The 18,291-nt window shown below is 51.8% G+C and overlaps 1 protein-coding gene across 1 annotated transcript in view; it reads left to right on the top strand.

Moving 5' to 3' along the window:
- Window positions 1-2,875: 2,875 nt before the first annotated feature.
- PTGER4 (prostaglandin E receptor 4) overlaps window positions 2,876-18,291 on the top strand; it is a 32,285-nt gene continuing 16,869 nt past the window's right edge. The window contains exons 1-2 of the mRNA XM_038743971.1: window positions 2,876-2,925; window positions 7,222-8,136. Coding sequence (XP_038599899.1) covers window positions 7,252-8,136 — 885 coding nt within the window. The 5' untranslated portion in view covers window positions 2,876-2,925; window positions 7,222-7,251. The remainder of the gene's footprint in view (window positions 2,926-7,221; window positions 8,137-18,291) is intronic.

Genomic DNA, 18,291 nt, shown 5'->3' on the forward strand with positions numbered 1-18,291 from the left:
TATGCGCTTGGGAAGTACAAGTCGGCACCAGATAGAGGCGGTCCAGACCCAACAACGTACTCACAGTCTTGTAATTGGATTTGCAGCGTGGCTCAGTGGAAAGAGCCCGGGCTTGGGAGTCAGAGGTCATGGGTTCGAATCCACTTGAGAAGCAGCGTGGCTCAGTGGAAAGAGCACGGGCTTTGGAGCCGGAGGTCATGGGTTCAAATCCCAGCTCCGCCAATTGTCAGCTGTGTGACTTTGGGCAAGTCACTTCACTTCTCTGGGCCTCAGTTACCTCATCTGTAAAGGGAGATTAAATCTGTGAGCCCCCCGTGGCACAACCTGATCACCTTGTAACCTCCCCAGCGCTTAGAACAGTGCTTTGCACATAGTAAGCGCTTAAAATCAATCAACCAATCAATCGTATTTATTGAGCGCTTACTGTGTGCAGAGCACTGCACTAAGCGCTTGGGAAGTACACGTTGGCAACATATAGAGACAGTCCCTACCCAACAGTGGGCTCGCAGTCTAAAAGGGGAAGACAGAGAACAAAACCAAACATACTAACAAAATAAAATAAATAGAATAGATATGTACAAGTAAAATAAATAGAGTAAAAATGCCATTAATATTATTGTTATTATTCTCTGTGCCTCAGTTCCCTCATGTGCAAAAGGGACTGTCTCTATATGTTGCCAACTTGTACTTCCCAAGCGCTTAGTACAGTGCTCTGCACACAGTAAGCGCTCAATAAATACGATTGATGATGATGATTTACTGAGTGCTCGTAAATCCGTCAGATCCTCCTATTGACTGAGCGTTTTCATCATCATCATCATCATCAATCGTATTTATTGAGCGCTTACTGTGTGCAGAGCACTGTACTAAGCGCTTGGGAGGTACAAATTGGCAACATCTAGAGACAGTCCCTACCCAACAGTGGGCTCACAGTCTAAAAGGGGGAGACAGAGAACAAAACCAAACATACTAACAAAATAAAATGAATAGAATAGGTATGTACAAGTAAAATAAATAAATAAATAGAGTAATAAATATGTACAAACATATATACATATATACAGGTAAAGGGAGATTAAAGGGAGATTTCGGGAATCTGTCAACGGTGGTATCTGTTAAATGCTTACTAGGTGCTGAGCATTGTTGTAAGCGCTAAGAAATCGTCATGACCGAACTCCTTAAAATCAGCCTATTTCCTGAGAGCTTTCGTAAATCTGTAAAGTCAGCTATTTACTGAGCGCTCCCAAATCCGTACGATCCTCCTGTTTACTGACCGCTTTCGGAAATCTGTCGAATGGTCCTATTTACTGAGCGCTCGTAAATCCCTAAAACCGTAATGACTGAGCACTTTCGTAACTTTTTAAAATCAGCCCATTTACTGGGCGGTCTCGTAGATCCCTAAGATCAGCCTATTTACTGAACGCTTTCATAAATCCGTCTAATGGTCCTATTTACTGAGCGCTTTCGTAAGTGTTTTGTTGTCTGTCTCCCTCTTTTAGACTGTTGAGCCCACTGTTGGGTAGGGACTGTCTCTCTATGTTGCCAACTTGTGCTTCCCAAGCGCTTAGTACAGTGCTCTGCACACAGTAAGCGCTCAATAAATGCGATTGAATGAATGACAAAGACTGTGAGCCCCCCCGTGGGACAAGTTTGATCACCTGGTATCCCCGCCAGCGCTTAGAACGGTGCTTGGCACATAATAAGCGTCTAATACCATTATTAATATTATTGTTATTATTATTATTATTATTATTATTATTATTATTATTATTATTATTAGAAGGAGGAGACGGACGACAAAACCAAACACGTGGCCAGGTTTAGTGAGCACTTACCGTAGTGAGCGCCTAATCCCGGGGCCGGTTGAAACCCGACTGGGAGCCAATGGGAGGCGGGGGGCGGTCCTGGGGGCGTGGCTTCCCCGTTAGCTCCGCCCCCAAACCCGAGCGGGAGCCAATGGGGAGGCGGGGGGCGTGTGCTGGGGGGCGTGGCTTCCCCGTTAGCTCCGCCCCCTTCTTCCCGACCCTGGGAGAGCTGCCCGAGTGGGAGCCAATGAGAGGCGAGGGGCGTGGCTTCCCCGTTAGCTCCGCCCCCTTTGGGAGAGCAGCCCGAGCGGGGGCCAATGGGGAGCGAGGGGCGTGTCCTAGGGGCGTGGCTTCCCCGTTAGCTCCGCCTCAAACCCGAGCGGGAGCCAGTGGGAGGCGGGGGCGTGTCCTGGGGGCGTGGCTTCCCCGTTAGCTCCGCCTTCTTCCCCGCGGCCCCCGGACGGGAGCCAATGGAAAGCGAGGGGCGTGTCCTAGGGGCGCGACTCCCCGTTAGCCCCGCCCCCTTCTTCCCGGCCCCGGGAGAGCAGCCCGAGTGGAAGCCAATGGAAAGCGAGAGGAGTGTCCCTGGGGGCGTGACTTCCCCGTTAGCTCCGCCCCCTTTGGGAGAGCAGCCCGAGCGGGAGCCAATGGGAAGCGAGGGGCGTGTCCGGTGGGGCGTGGCTTCCCCGTTGGCTCCTCCCCTTAGGGAGGGCAGCCCGAGCGGGAACCAATGGGAGGCGAGGGGCGTGTCCGGGGCGTGACTTCCCCGTTGGCCCCGCCCCCTTGGGGGGAGCGGCCCGAGCGGGAGCCAATGGGAGGCGAGGGGCGTGTCCCCGGGGGCGTGTCCTCGGTGCGGTGCTGGGGGAAAGTGTGGTCCAGCGGCGCGGGGGCCGGGCCGGCGGTAGTTGTTGGGGCGCCGTCCGTCCGGCCGTCCGTCCGTCCGTCCGTCCATCGCCGGGACAGGGCGAGAGCGGGAGCAGCGGGACCGGCGGGACAAGGAGAAGAAGGAGCAGCGGGAGCAGGAGCGGGAGCAGGAGGGCTCGGACCCTGGGGCGGGAGCGGGAGCGGGGGGCGGGAGCGGACGGCCCGGTTCCCTCCCCCCCGACCTCCGCCGGCACAGGTGAGAGGAGACAGAGAGAGACAGAGAGAGAGGACAGAGAGAAAGAGAGAGAGACAGAGAGACAGAGAGAGAGAGAGACAGAGAGAGACCCCCGGACCGGGACAGACCGACGGCCGGGGCCCCCCACCGGCCTCTGCCCGCCTCCCTCTGCCCACTGCCCACCGCCCGCTGTGCCCCCCCCCACCATCCTCTGCCCACCGCCCTGTGGCCCCTGCCCCCGCCCCCGCCCGCCGTGCCCCCCACCTGCCCCTGCCCAGCGCCCTCTGCCCTCTGCTCTGCTCTGCCCCCGGCCCGCCGTGCCCCCCAACGCCCCCACCGCCCTCTGCCCGCCGCCCTCTGCCCACTGCCCCCCGCCCGCCGCGCCCCCCACCTGCCCCTGCCCGCCGGCCTCTGCCCCCTGCCCCCCGCCCGCTGTGCCCCCCCCCCCCCGCCATCCTCTGCCCGCCGCGCCCCCCACCGCCCTGTGCCACCGGCCTCTGCCCGCCGTGCCCCCCACCGCCTACCGCCCTCTGCCCGCTGTGCCCCCCACCGCCTTACCGCCCTCTGCCCGCTGCCCTCTCCCACCGGCCGCTCTGCCCCCCAGCGCCCTCCGCCCTCTGCCCATCGCCCACCGTGCCCCCCAGCGCCCACCGTGCCCCCCACCGCCCTCTGCCCCCCGCTCTCTGCCCTGTCCCCCCGCCCGCCGTGCCCCCCACCGCTCTCTGCCCTCTCCCACCGCCCGCTGTGCCCTCCAGTGCCCTCTGCCCGCTGCCCCCCGCCCCGTGCCCGCTGTGCCCCCCAGCGCCCTCGGCAGCCTTACCGCCCGCCCCGCCCCGCTGCTAAACGCTGCGCTACATCGTCCTCCTCCTCCTCCTCCTCCTCCTCCTCCTCCTCCTCCTTCTCCTCCTCCTCCTCCTCCTGGCACCGCTTAGCCGCTTACCCCTCGGGGCCAAGCCCTGTTCTAAGCGCTGGGGCACCTCATCCTCAGAATGACGGTATTACTTAAGCGCTTACTCGGGGCCAAGCCCTGTTCTAAGCGCTGGGGCACCTCATCATCATCATCATCCATCCATTCATCCATTCATTCATTCATTCGTTCATTCAACCGTATTGCTTAAGCGCTTACTCGGGGCCAAGCCCTGTTCTAAGCGCTGGGGCACCTCATCATCATCATCCATCCATCCATCCATCCATTCATCCATTCATTCATTCGACCGTATTGCTTGAGCGCTGACTGTGCGCAGAGCACTGGACTAAGCGCTTGGGAAAGTACAGATCGGCAAGATGATGGTATTGGTTAAGCGCTTATTAGGGGCCAAGCGCTGTTCTAAGCGCTGGGGCACCTCATCATCAATCAATATCAATCAATCGTATTTATTGAGCGCTTACTGTGTGCAGAGCACTGTCCTAAGCGCTTGGGAAGTACAAGTTGGCAACATATAGAGATGGTCCCTACCCAGCAGTGAGCATCATCCATTCATTCATTCATTCATTCATTCAACCGTATAGCTTGAGCGCTGACTGTGTGCAGAGCACTGGACTAAGCGCCTGGGAAAGTACAGATCGGCAACATGATGATGGTATCGGTTAAGCGCTTACTCTGGGCCAAGCCCTGTTCTAAGCGCTGGGGGAGGTAGCAATGAGAACGAATAATGACGGGTTTTCCTAAGCGCTTACTCTGTGCCAAGCCTTCTTCTAAGCGCTGGGGTCGATAACAGTGATAATGAATCATGAGAGGAGTATTTCTTAACCGCTTACTCTGTGCTGAGCTTTATTCTAAGCGCTGGGGTAGAAAATAATAATAATAATTACTATTATTATGGTATTTGTTAAACGCTTACTATGTGCCAAGCCTTCTTCTAAGCGCTGGGGTCGATAGCAGTGATAATGAATAATGAGAGTATTTCTTAACCGCTTACTCTGTGCTGAGCTTTATTCTAAGCGCTGGGGTAGAAAATTATTATTATTATTATTATTATTATGGTATTTGTTAAACGCTTACTATGTGCCAAGCCTTCTTCTAAGCGCTGGGGTCGATAGCAGTGATAATGAATAATGAGAGTATTTCTTAACCGCTTACTCTGGGCTGAGCTTTATTCTAAGCGCCGGGGTAGAAAATAATAATAATGATAATAATTATGATGATATTTGTTAAACGCTTACTATGTGCCAAGCCTTTTTCTAAGCGCTGGGGTCGATAGCAGTGATGATGAATAATGAGAGTATTTCTTAACCTCTTACTCTGGGCTGAGCTTTATTCTAAGCGCTGGGGTAGAAAATAATAATAATAATAATAATAATTATTATTATTATTATTATTATTATTATTATTATGGTATTTGTTAAACGCTTACTATGTGCCAAGTCTTCTTCTAAGCGCTGGGGTAGATGATAACAATAATAATGAATAATAAGTGTCTTAACCGCTTGCTATGTGCTAAACTTTATTCTAAGCGCTGGGTAGATAATAATAATTATTATTATTATTATTATGGTATTTGTTAAACGCTTACTTTGTGCCAAGCCTTCTTCTGAGCTCTGGGGTAGACAATAATAGAACGGTGCTTTGCACGTAGTAAGCACTTAATAAATGCCATTATTAGTGATGAATAATGAGGCTATTTCTTAAGCGCTCACTGGGAGCCAAGCCTTCTTCTAAGCGGTGGGGTAGATAATAATAGTAACGAGGGTGTTTCTTAAGCTCTCACTATGTGCCAAGTCCTGTTCTAAACGCTGAGGTTGATAATAATAATAATAATGAATAATTAAGGTATTTCTTTGATGCTCTTGGTGCCTGTCTACATGTTTTGTGTTGCTGTCCGTCTCCCCTTTCTAGCCTGTGAGCCCGTTGTTGGGTAGGGACCGTCTCTATGTGTTGCCGAATTGTACTTCCCAAGCGCTTAGTCCAGTGCCCTACACACAGTCAGCGCTCAATAAATACGATTGAATGAATGAATGAATTTCTTAAGCGCTCACTATGTGCCAAGCTCCGTTCTAAGAGCGGGGGTGGGTGATAATAATGATGAATAATGAGGGTATTTAAGTCCTTACTATGTGCCAAGCTCCGGTCTAAGCGCCGGGGTTGATAATACTAATAATTAGGGCATTTGTTAAGCGCCTACTATGGGCCAAGCCCTGCTCTAAACGCTGGGGGAGATGATAATAATAATGACTAATTAGGGTATTTGTTAAGCCCTTCCTATGTGCCAAGCCCTTTCTAAATACTGGGGAAACGCAAGGCAATCAAGCTGTCCCACGGGGGGCTCAGGGTCGTTAATCCCCATTTGACAGATGAGATGACTGAGGCCCAGAGAAGCGAAGTGGCTTTCGCCCGAGGTCACCCAGCAGGCCAGTGGCAGTGTCGGGATTAGAACCCACGACCTCTGACTCCCAAGCCAGGGCTCTTTCCACTGAGCCAAGCTTTTTCGGGAGACTTTGAGTTGGAAGCCCCCCCAAGGACCTCTGCATGAGGCGTATTAGGCACCCTCTGCCGCTCCAACAATAGCCAGGCGTCAAATCGCAGCCAATTTCTTGAAGCCTGGCTCCGGTGGCAGGGAGCAGAGGACTTAACCACCCTCCCCATCAGAGGATGGACGAGAAACACTAGCCACCAGAAGGGTAACAAGTTGCCCATACCAATGATTCCTCTAGCCCGTTGTGGGCTCTCTTTATTGCTGTATTGTACTTTCCAAGCGCTCAGTACAGTGCTCTGCACACGGTAAGCGCTCAATCACTACGATTGAATGAATGGATGAATGAATGAATGAAATTCTTCCCAGCTAGAACAGGTGTGCGAAATGTCCCCGGCTGATGCCCAGAGAGAGGCGTTATTATTATTAACGGTATTTACTGAGTGCTTACTGTGTCCAAAGCACTGTACTAAGCGCTTGGGAGAGCGCAATAGGACATCAAACGCCGGGAGACGTAAAATAGGGGTCCGTGTCTGAACTGATAGCTCCGTGCCAGTCTCCAGGGCACGGTTCCGTGCTGGGCACGGAGGAAGGAGTCCCCAGAGGTTGGGGATAGGATGGCTGATGTAACGATGATGTTGATGACGATGATTCATTCGTTCACTCATTCAGTCGTATTTATTGAGCGCTTACTGCGTGCAGAGCGCTGTACTAAGCGCTCGGGAAGTACAGATCGGCACCAGAGAGGGACGGTCCCTACCCGACGACAGGCTCGCAGGCTAGAAGGGGGAGACAGGTGACAAAAGAAGTAGACGGGTGTCCATACCAGCGGATAGGTGTCAGTACTATGGTGACGATGCTGATAATGGTCTCTTCCCCTCCGCACCCCGGCTTCCTCTTCTCCCAGGCGCCGTCGGGCCTCCGGGGATTTCCCGCCATGGACTCGCCGTCCGCCACCAACAGCACGGGCCCGGAACATAACTCGCTGACCATCCCGGCGGTGATGTTCATCTTCGGCGTGGTGGGCAACCTGACGGCCATCGTGGTGCTGTGCAAATCCCGCAAGGAGCAGAAGGAGACCACCTTCTACACCCTGGTGTGCGGGCTGGCGGTCACCGACCTGCTGGGCACCTCGCTGGTCAGCCCCGTGACCATCGCCACCTACGTGAAGGGCCAGTGGCCGGGCGGGATGGGGCTGTGCGAATACAGCACCTTCATCCTGCTCTTCTTCGGCCTGTCCGGGCTGAGCATCATCTGCGCCATGAGCATAGAGCGCTACTTGGCCATCAACCACGCCTACTTCTACAGCCACTACGTGGACAAGAAGCTGGCCGGCCTGACGCTGTTCGCCGTCTACGTCTCCAACGTGCTCTTCTGCGCCCTGCCCAGCATGGGGCTGGGCAGCTCCAAGCGCCACTTCCCGGACACCTGGTGCTTCATCGACTGGAGCACCAACGTGACCACCCACGCCGCCTTCTCCTACATGTACGCCGGCTTCAGCTCCTTCCTCATCCTGGTCACCGTGCTCTGCAACGTGCTGGTCTGCGTGGCTCTCATCCGCATGCACCGGCAGTTCGTGCGTCGCACCTCCCTGGGCACTGACCATCACCACTACCATCACCACCACGAGCAGCACCCGGCCTCGGCGGCCACCCTGGCCACCGCCCACCTGGGCTCCGGCCCGGGGTCCTCCGCCGTCCCCCGGCTCAGCGACCTCCGTCGCCGCCGGAGCTTGCGCCGCATCGCCGGGGCCGAGATCCAGATGGTCATCCTGCTCATCGCCACCTCGGTGGTGGTGCTCATCTGCTCTATCCCGCTGGTGGTGAGTCCCCTCCGCCCTCGCCCTCCGCGCCCGGGGTGGGAGTCGGGAGGGAAAGGGGACCGTCGCCCGCTCCTTTTTTTTTTATGGTATTTAAGTGCTTCCTTTTGTTTTTTTTTACGATAATATTCGTTAAGCGCTTACTATGTGCCAAGCACTGGGGTAGATACAGGGTCATCGGGATGTCCCACGTGGGGCTCACAGTCTTCACCCCCCTTTTCCAGATGAGGTAGCTGAGGCCCGGAGAAGTCAAGTGGTTTGCCCAAGGTCACCCAGCAGACAAGTGGCGGAGCCGGGATTGGAACCCCCGTCCTCTGACTCCCAAGCCCGGGCTCTTTCCGCTGAGCCACGCTGCTTCTCTTGTGCCAGGCACTGTACTAAGCACCTGGGTAGATCCGAGCTTGTCAGGTTGGACCCGGTCCCCCTCCCGCATGGGGCTCACAGCCTTCATCCCCGTTTTACAGATAGAGAGGCAGTCAGTGGAAAGAGCCCGGGCTTTGGAATCAGCAGTCGTGGGTTCGAATCCCGGCTCCGCCACGTGTCTGCTGTGTGCCCTTGGGCGAGTCACCTCACTTCTCTGAGCCTCAGTTACCTCATCTGTAAAATGGGACAACCTGATCACCTTGCATCCCCCCGCCCCAGCTCTTAGAACAGTGCTTTGCCCAGAGTAAGCGCTTAACAAACGCCATCATTATTATGAGGGAACTGAGGCGCAGAGAAGTGAGGTGACTTGGCCAAGGTCACACGTGGCCAAGCGGGATTAGAACCCAGGTCCTTCTGACTTCCAGGCCTGCGAAAGGCCACGCTGCTCCTCCTCTGCCCTTCCTGTCCGGGGCCTGAGGTTGGGTCCCCCTGCCCTTCCCCTCCCCCAACCCCCACTCCCCTCCTGGACCTTGGGCCACCTCTGCCCCTTGATGGATCAGAAACTCTGCCCACCAATACCAGTACTAATAGTAGTACTCCCCGCTCCTAGTCCAATCAATAACAATAATAATAATAATAATGGTATTTGTTAAGCGCTTACTATGTGCCAAGCACTGTTCTAAACGCTGGGGAGGTTACAAGGTGAGATCAGGTTGTCCCACGGGGGACTCACAGTTTTAATCCCCATTTGACAGATGAGGTAACTGAGGTACAGAGAAGTGAAGCGACTTGCCCAAAGTCACACAGCTGACAGCTTACGGAGCCGGAATTTGAACCCATGACCTCTGATTCCAAAGCCCGTGCTCTTTCCGCTGAGCCATGCTGCTTCTCCTTCAGACTGGGTGTTTACTGAACAATAACGATGGCATTTAATAAAAACGATGGTATTTGTTAAGCGCTTACTACGTGCCAAAAACTGTTCTGAGCGCTGGGATACATACAAGGTAATCAGGTTGTCCCGTGTGAGGCTCACAGTCTTAGTCCCCGTTTTCCGGATGAGGTAACTGAGGCACAGAGAAGTGAAGTGACTTGCCCAGAGTCGCACAGCTGACAAGTGGCGGAGCTGGGATTTGAACCCGTGACCTCCGACTCCCGAGCCCGGGCTCTTTCCGCTGAGCCATGCTGCTTCTCTAATCCTCACTCTGGGCACTGTCCTGCAGGACGATAGCGTCAACTGACCCAATCTCTCCCCCTCCAGGAGATTTACAGTCTACTGGGAAAGCATGAAAATAATTACCGACAGGGGTAGCAACAGAGTACAAAGATCTCTATCCTGTTCAGTCGTATTTATTGAACGCTTACGGTGTGCAAAGCGCTGGGGAGAGTCCGATCGAACAATAAACAGATACATTATAAGTGCTGTGGGGACTAAAATGGTCATTATTTAGTGCTCACTACGTACAAAGCGCTGGGAAAGAACTATGGGGATGAGGTGCGGACACGGCCCCTGGCCCCTAAGGGACTCATAGTCTTTTCCCTCTCCCTTTTCTCCCGCTCATTTGGAACTGCTCTGACCCAGATTTTCCTCCCTCCCTTGTCACTTCCTAGAAATAGCCTGCCCCCCCTTTTGAGATCTCCCGATCAGGAGGAAGGAGAGGCAAAGTGCACCTTATGGTATTTCCTCTTGTCCTCCGCTCTCTATGTTGCTCTTCTGGTTTTCTGGCGTATTTTTTTTTTCACCTTCCCTTTCCTGTCCGTCCCTAACCTGCCCCTGCTTCTTCTTAGCTTGTGAGTCCCTGGAAGACCAGGGACCCTGTCTATTTCTCTTATGTGTACTTTTTTCCTCAGTACTTCTTAAAGTGTGTTGCCCTGAGCTGACGCTTAATGAATACTACTACTGCTACTGCTCCTCCTCCTCCTCCAACTACTACTACTATGATGAATAGTGTGTCAGAAACTTTCCCCCTCCCTATTATTCTTTGCTTCCTTCTCTCCCTTGCATTCCCCCACTCTGGCATCAAAGCCCCAGAACTTTAGACTCAATTTCAGGGGATTGTAGAATGCAAACCCCCATTTTCCAACTGAAGGAGAATGTTTGGAGGAAAAGGACTTTGTAAGTCCTTTAGTGTAGTGTCCACTCACCCTTAAGCGAACAACCTAGCTTCCCACCGGTTTGTAAAAATGACCTGGGATAAAGGAAGCCCCCAGGTTTTCAGCTCGCCCGTGCCTAATTTCGCAAGAGCGGAACAGATTGCCGGACCTTGAAGCTGGCCAGAGCCGACCGCAGATGTAGCTCGGGAGCTCTGTTAGAAATAGGCATTTCTGAGGAGTGTTTCCAGCGGAGTTCCTCCGCCCAGCACCTCACTCCTGGAAATTCAACCCTGCTTGCCGGAGGCCGGGAGGGTCTGTAAAAACCAGTTTGCGGTGAACAGGGCAACCGTCTTCCTCCTCCTCCCAACAGGGTAGCCCCACTAGCCGTGCCCAGTGACATCATTCATTCATTCAATCGTATTTATTGAGCGCTTACTGTGTGCAGAGCACTGTACTACTACTACTACTAATAATAATAGCATTTATTAAGTGCTTACTATGTGCCTAGCACTGTTCTAAGCACTGGGGAGGTTACAAGGTGAGAAAGAAAGATAGAAAGGTAATCAGGTTGTCCCACGTGGGGCTCACTTGTATCCATGCCAGTGCTCGGTACAGTGCCTGGCACATAGTAAGTGCTTAACAAATACCATAATAATAATAATTTGGGAGATTACAGTATAACAGAGTTCATTCATTCATTCAATCGTATTTATTGAGCGCTTACTGTGCCCAGAGCACTGTACTAAGCGCTTGGGAAGTACAAGTCGGTAACATGTAGGGACGGTCCCTCCCCAACAACGGGCTCACAGGCTAGAAGGGGGAGACGGACAACAAAACATGTAGACATCGAAGCGGGACCTTACGGTCGAACAGGGAGCTTTGGATCCCGGCTGTTTTCATGGACTAGAGGAAGAGGTTGGAACCAGGACACATGACTAGTCTAGTCAGAGCCTACAAACAGATGCGGATTAGACCTGGCCGAGGGTCCTTTAAACCGATTAAGGTCCCTAATGTGATCTGCAGAGTTAAGTCCATTTAGCCCCACTAATAGATTTTGCTCTCTCGGTATTGGCAGCGCACAGTGAAGTGATGGGAAGGTCTCCCCCGCCTCTCCAGTGGTTGGGAGACACCCCCGCCCCCGTCCCCGGCAGCTGGCATTCATCTATCTGCAGAGCTCGGAGGAGCATCAGAAGGGAGAGAGGTAGAGAAGCGGCACGGCCTAGTGGACGGAGCACGGATCTGGCTGGGAGTCAGAGGACCTGGGTTCCAATCCCCACTCTGGCAGTTGCCGGCTGGGAGATCTCGGGCCAGTCACTTCACTTTTCGGTGCCTCGGTTTCCTCGGCTGCAAAAGGGGAAGCAATACCTCTTCTCCCTTCTTCTTAGACTGTGGGACAGGGACTGCATCTGACCTGATTAGCTTCTATCTACCGCAGTGCTTAGAACAAGTGCTTGACACATAGTAAGCGTCTAACAAATATAATAATAATAATGTTAAATGGTACTTCTGGAGGGTAGGGATCATGCTTACCGGGTACACTCCCAAGTGCTTATTAGCAGTAATTAACAACAATAATAATTGTATTCTGATAATAATTGTGGTATCTGTTAAGCGTTTACTATGTGCCAAGCCCTGTACTAAGCGCCGGGGTAGATAGAAGGTAATCAGGTTTGGGGCTCACCGTCTAAACAGGAGGGAGAAACCCGAGTAAGCACTGAATGATCACCTTTGATTGAAGCACCGGCAAGATATAAACCCAGCCTAGGCATTTTCCCCTCTAGTCTGTAAGCTCCTTGTGGGCAGGGATCTTGTCCCCGGCGCTTGGAACAGTGCTTTGCACATAGTGAGCAGCGCTTAACAAATATCATCATTATTATTATTGTCTATCCTATTGTATTGTACTCTCCCAAGTGTTCAGGCAGTGCTCTGTACACAGTCAGCATTCAGTAAATATCATTGATTGATTGATTTCAACCGTTCTGCGGTTCACAAAGCCAGGACAGTAGCCTGGACTACTGGGGGGGGTCCCAAGTCCTTCTGACTCCCATGAATTCAGGCAAGGGTGGACTTGAATTGGGCACAAAGGCTATGTCTTCAGCCCTGAACTTTTAGGGTGATGAAATTGCAGTTCATGCCCGAAGACCTCTGTTGTGGAGAAGAGAGGGAAGAGCATCCCGGTTATCAGCTGCAGCAGGAGCCCCCGACGGTTGAGGGGAAAAAAAGGGGGGAATAAGTAGCCAGTGAAACTCCCCGGGCAGTCTGGGCAAACTAAGGTAGAAGGGTGAGATTGCTGAGGCCGGACACCTTGTGCAACGGATGTGGAGGGTTGAAAGGCGGAGAAGAACAATGCTTTGCTACACACGGCCTGACCCTGGACCTGTGGGATCAGGTCCAGCCGTGTCTGGAAGAGAAAGTCGCCCAACTTTGATCCTTCAGTGGGCGTTTAAAGTTGCTGCTGAAATTGCAGATAAAGGGGACCCGGAGACCAGCATTATCAAAAGTGTTTGACAAGATTGCAGGGAGGAGTGGGAGAAGGGTGGGGAAGCAGTAGTGAGCCTGCATTTCCCTGGGGTTTTTTTTTTTCTATGGTATTCGTTCAGCGCTTACTCTACGTCAAACACCCTTCTAAGCGCTGGGATAGGTACAAGTTAATTAGGACATCCCCTTGTCCCCGCTGTCCAAATAGGAGGGAGAACAGGTATCCCCATTTTACAGTTGAGGAAGCTGAGACCCAAAGAAGTGAAGTGAATTTCCCAAGGTCACGCAAGCAAGCAATTGGCAACTTGTACTTCTCAAGCGCTTAGTACAGTGCTCTGCACACAGTAAGCGCTCAATAAATACAATTGATTGATTGAGTGGGAGTGAATCTTCAGTTAGGAGAAAAGATGGGAGAAGTTCCACCAACACATTTGGTAGAAGAAAACCAGCTCAGCTACATCCATATGAGCTAGACAAGGAGCTTGCGGAAAGCCTTGAAGGGAGAAATCTTGGGCAGATCACAAACCACGGGGCTGGGCTGGAATCTGGGATTCATTCAGTCGTATTTACTGAGCGCTTACTGGGGGCAGAGCTCTGTGCTGAGAGCTTTGGAGAGTACAATACAACAATAAACAGACACATTCCCTGCCCACCACGTGTTTACAGTCTAGAGGATGGCAGAACACCGAGTGGGGAGAGAAAGAAGGATGACAGCCGGAGCCGGACTCGAGGAAAAGTATGCAAAGACACGCCAGCGTAGACTGAGTACAGTGCTCTGCACACAGTAAGCGCTCAATAAATACAACTGAATGAATGAACTAGAGAAACTCCTTTCCCCACTCAGAATAACAGCTAGTGCAACACTGAAGCCGGATCGATTTCTGGCTGCTAATGTTTACCGTTGGCAAGGGTAATAATGATCGTCCCATCTGGGGTCTAGGCACATACGTTGGTTCCCTGCAAGATCTGGAAAGGAATTTTCTCTCCTTCCTGGTGAGGCAAGGGAGTAAGTTTGCTTGCTGTCTTCCTGCGAGGGGAAAAATGATAACCACTGTGAGTGGCAAGATGCCAGGGGGAAACGTACCCGCGGTCTGGTGTGACCCGGCCCACTTACTGGATGGTACTAGCCTGGGCAGGGCTAGCTGAAGGTTGGCATTTTTTTATGATATTTGTTCAGCGCTTAGTATGTGCCAGGCGCTGAACAAAGGGCTGGGGTAGATACAGCGTAATCAGGTCGGACGTAGTCCCTGTCCCACATGAGGCTCACGGTCTGAGGGAGTAGGATTGAATCCCCATTTTACAGATGAGGTAACTGAGGCCCAGAGACGTGAAGTGACTTGCCCAAGGCCACACAGTAGGCAAGTGGCAGAACCGGGATTAGAACCCAGGTCCTCTGGCTCCCTGGGCCACGCTGCTTCTTGTACGAGCTAATCAAGTTGGAAGCGGTCCACGTCCCACATGGGACTCCCGGCCTTAATTCCCCATTTGACAGATGATTTCTCCTGTCTGCTCTGAGCCGTTCGTCTCTCTAACGCCAGCCCGAGGCTGGGTAGATCAGATTAGGAGAAATAACACCTCTAATTAGAGGAGGAGGTTTGAGGACACCAGAACAGGAGATGAAGCATGTGTCGTTAGCTTCGTTTGAAGGGGGACAGCTGGATAGATGGAGCAGTTGAAACGGCCGATTCCGTGGCCGCAGGATCCTGAGACGAGCAGCCCCCTTTCCCTTTTTTAAAGTCAGGTCCTTGTCAAATTCTCCTGAGCCCATTTCTCGTTTCCCTTGCCCCGCAACTTGGTAGGTGCACCATCCAAAAACCTTGTTGCCTCGAAGCAGAAAGACAGGCTGAGTCACTCAGATGAGGAGACAGTAAACCGCCTGTCGGATCCCTCAGGTTCCTGCCCCATCTGCAAAGAGAATCACGCTTGGGTCATTTTAATTAAGTCCGATTTCACCGGGGAGCGCTGGCAAACAGGAAACTCCGCATTCTTCTGCGGACAGTTTTGGACTCCCGGAAGCAAATATTATTTCAGAGGAAGAAATTGCTGACCTGGGCCGTTCGATTTCGCTGGCGCCTGGGGTTAATTAAATTTTTAGGAGAGACTTGGGCCGAGCCAGAGAAAGACACGCTTTTCGACTGGCTCCGTCCTAGCGAGCTCTCCGGAGAATCCGCGCCTGCGATTTACTTTCCGGCCCAAGCGATCCAAATATTTGCGAGATCAATTCATTTGCCTAATCTTGTGTTTGCCTGGGTGTTTGGCTGGGGATCTGGGAAGGAGGGTGAAAGATATTGTTAATGGAACTTCTGTGCTAGCTGGGTCGATCCAAGGGCTCTTGGGAGGAGACGATCGCTTAGCACGGAGGATTTACTTCACGTTGCGAGTAGAGATGAACTGCCGTGGGAAACAAAAGTGCACCTCATTTAATGGGCAGTAACAGGAGAGTGTCCATTATTCGCCATCTCTTGCTTAGCCAAGTCATTTCTAAATCAATTTAATCAGATTTTGCTCAGGTTTGCAACGAGTGGCATTGGCTGCCACTGCATTTCTTTGGATCCGAAGCGTGCAGAGGTGAGGGACAATATTGTCATTATTATTGTCCCTTCACAGAAATGCATGCAAAACCATGTCAGGTCCTTACTCGATGGGAAGCCACGCGCTTAGTGCTGGGTAAAGAAATGTGGCTTAGTGGATAGAGCCCAGGTCTGGGAGTGAAAAGGTCCCGGGTTCTAAAACCGCCTACGCCACTTGTCTTCTAGACTGTGAGCCCACTGTTGGGTAGGGACTGTCTCTATATGTTGCCAACTTGTACTTCCCAAGCGCTTAGTACAGTGCTCTGCACACAGTAAGCGCTCAATAAATACGATTGATTGATTGATTGATTGCTGTGGCAAGTCACTTAACTTAGAGAAGCAGCATGGTGTATTGGATACAGCCCAGGCCTCGAAGTCAGAAGACCACGGGCTCTTGTCGGCTGGGTGACCTTGGGCAAGTCACCTCACTTCTCTGGGCCTCAGTTACCTCGTCTGTCAAATGAGGATTAAGATTTCGAGCCCCAAGTGGGACAGGGACTGTGTCCAACTCAATTTGCTTGGATCCACCCCAACGCTTAGTACAGTGCCTGGCACACAGTAAGTACTTAACAAATACCATCATTATTATTGTTATTATTATTATCTACCCCAGCGCTTAGAACGGTGCTTGGCACATAGTGAGTCTTAACAAATACTGTCATTATTATTGCTATTATTATTATCTACCCCAGCGCTTAGAACAGTGCTTGGCACATAGTAAGTGCTTAATAAGTACCATAATTATTATTATTATTACAAGATAATCAGATTAGACACCATCCCCATCCAACACAGGACTCACAGTCTAAGAGAATGGGAGAACTGGTATTTTATCCCCATTTTACAGCTGAGGACTCTGAGGCGTAGAGAAGCAAAGTGACTTGCCCAAGGTCTCACAGACGGAGAGTGGCGGAGTCGGGACTCGATCCCGGTTTTCCTGGCTCCGAGTCCTAAACTGTTTTCAGCAGGGTGGCTTAGTAGCAGGAGCAAAGGCTTTGGAGTCAGAGGACGCGGGTTCTAATCCCAGCTCCGCCACTTGTCTGCTGTGTGACCTTTGGCAAGCCACTTCACTTCTCTGTTACCTCATCTGTAAAATGGGAATTAAGACTGTGAGCCCCACGTGGGGCAACCTGATTACCTTATATCTACCCCAGCGCTTAAAACAGTGCTTGGCACATAGTAAGCACTTAACAAATACCATCATCATCATTATTATTATTATTATTATTATTATTATTATTGACTTTACCCTAGCCATCCCCAGTGATAAGTTTCAGGATGAATCTGCCATTCTTAAAGCTGGGTGTGGGTATTTCAGATTAGGAGAAATAGCACCTCTAATTAGAGGAGCAGGTTTGAGGACACTGGAACAGGAGAACAGAATTCTCCTATTTGATAATAATAATAATAATAAAAATGGTATTTATTAAGCACTTACTTTGTGCAAAGCACTCATTCAGTCATTCATTCATTCAATTGTATTTATTGAGCGCTTACTGTGTGCAGAGCACTGTACTAAGCGCTTGGGAAGTACAAGTTGGCAACATATAGAGATGGTCCCTACCCAACAGTGGGCTCACAGTCTAGAAGAGCGGGCTCACAGTCTAGAAGCGCTGTTCTAAGCTCTGGGGAGGTTACAAGGTGATCAGGTTGCCCCACGGGGGGCTCCCAGTCTTAATCCCCATTTTCCAGATGAGGTAAATTGAGGCCCAGAGAAGTGAAGTGACTTGCCCAAAGTCACACAGCTGACAATTGGCGGAGCCGGGGTTTGAACCCATGACCTCTGACTCCCGAGCCCGTGCTCTTTCCACTGAGCCGTGCTGCTTCTCTGATCTAATGATGGTATTGATGAAGCAGCGGTGCTGATAGTTTTAAAAACAAGAAGCAAATTTCTAATGGAAACCCTGTCAGTCCCCACCTGCGCTGTGCTGAGCGGGCTTTCCTGAGGAGGGGAGGGCAAGTAGGGGCAATGGTGAGTGAGTGGGCTATCCGTGAGGGAAGGGGGAGAAGGAAAGGGGAAGGGGGTATGGCTATCTTCTGAGGAAGATGAGGGGGCGAGGCGAAGGGGAGGGGGAGAGAAAAGGGGTGCAGCTTCAGATCGACCAGCGACAACAGTCAGACAGCAGGACTGGAGACGAAGCAGCCGCTCCCAAGCCTGCTCCCATGGGGGCTAGGGCATCTCCTCTCCCCCTACCCACTCCCCCCCCCCAGAACACCCCTTCTATAGAAGTTTTCCTTCTATTGGGGCGATTCCGTCTTCTTTTGTCCCCTCCCAACAGCGCTCTGCGTACAAAAAGCACTTAATAAACCCCAGAGCGGAGTGTGCGGGGGAACCCTGTTTGTTAGAGCTCTGTCAAGTTGGACGAGGGTACCTTGTTTGTGTGTCCCTCTTTCAAGTGGATTATTTCAAGATGTGTTGTTTTCTGACTGGGATTCATTATGTCCACAGTAGAACCTTCCAACGCCCCACACTCCCAGAAAACATTTGCTCCGCTGTTTTAGATCTACCCTCCGTGATTCGTTTGCCGCTCAGAACATTCCCTCACTCTGAATCAGGTTTCGGCCCTTGAAAGCAATGGGGAGGGTGAGCTTTACTTCGCAGCAGTGGGTGCTGTCTTTTTTAATTCTTGAAGAAAATAGTAATGGAACATATGCT

This window comes from Tachyglossus aculeatus, chromosome 3, assembly GCF_015852505.1.
Source record: "Tachyglossus aculeatus isolate mTacAcu1 chromosome 3, mTacAcu1.pri, whole genome shotgun sequence".
Taxonomy (NCBI): domain Eukaryota; kingdom Metazoa; phylum Chordata; class Mammalia; order Monotremata; family Tachyglossidae; genus Tachyglossus; species Tachyglossus aculeatus.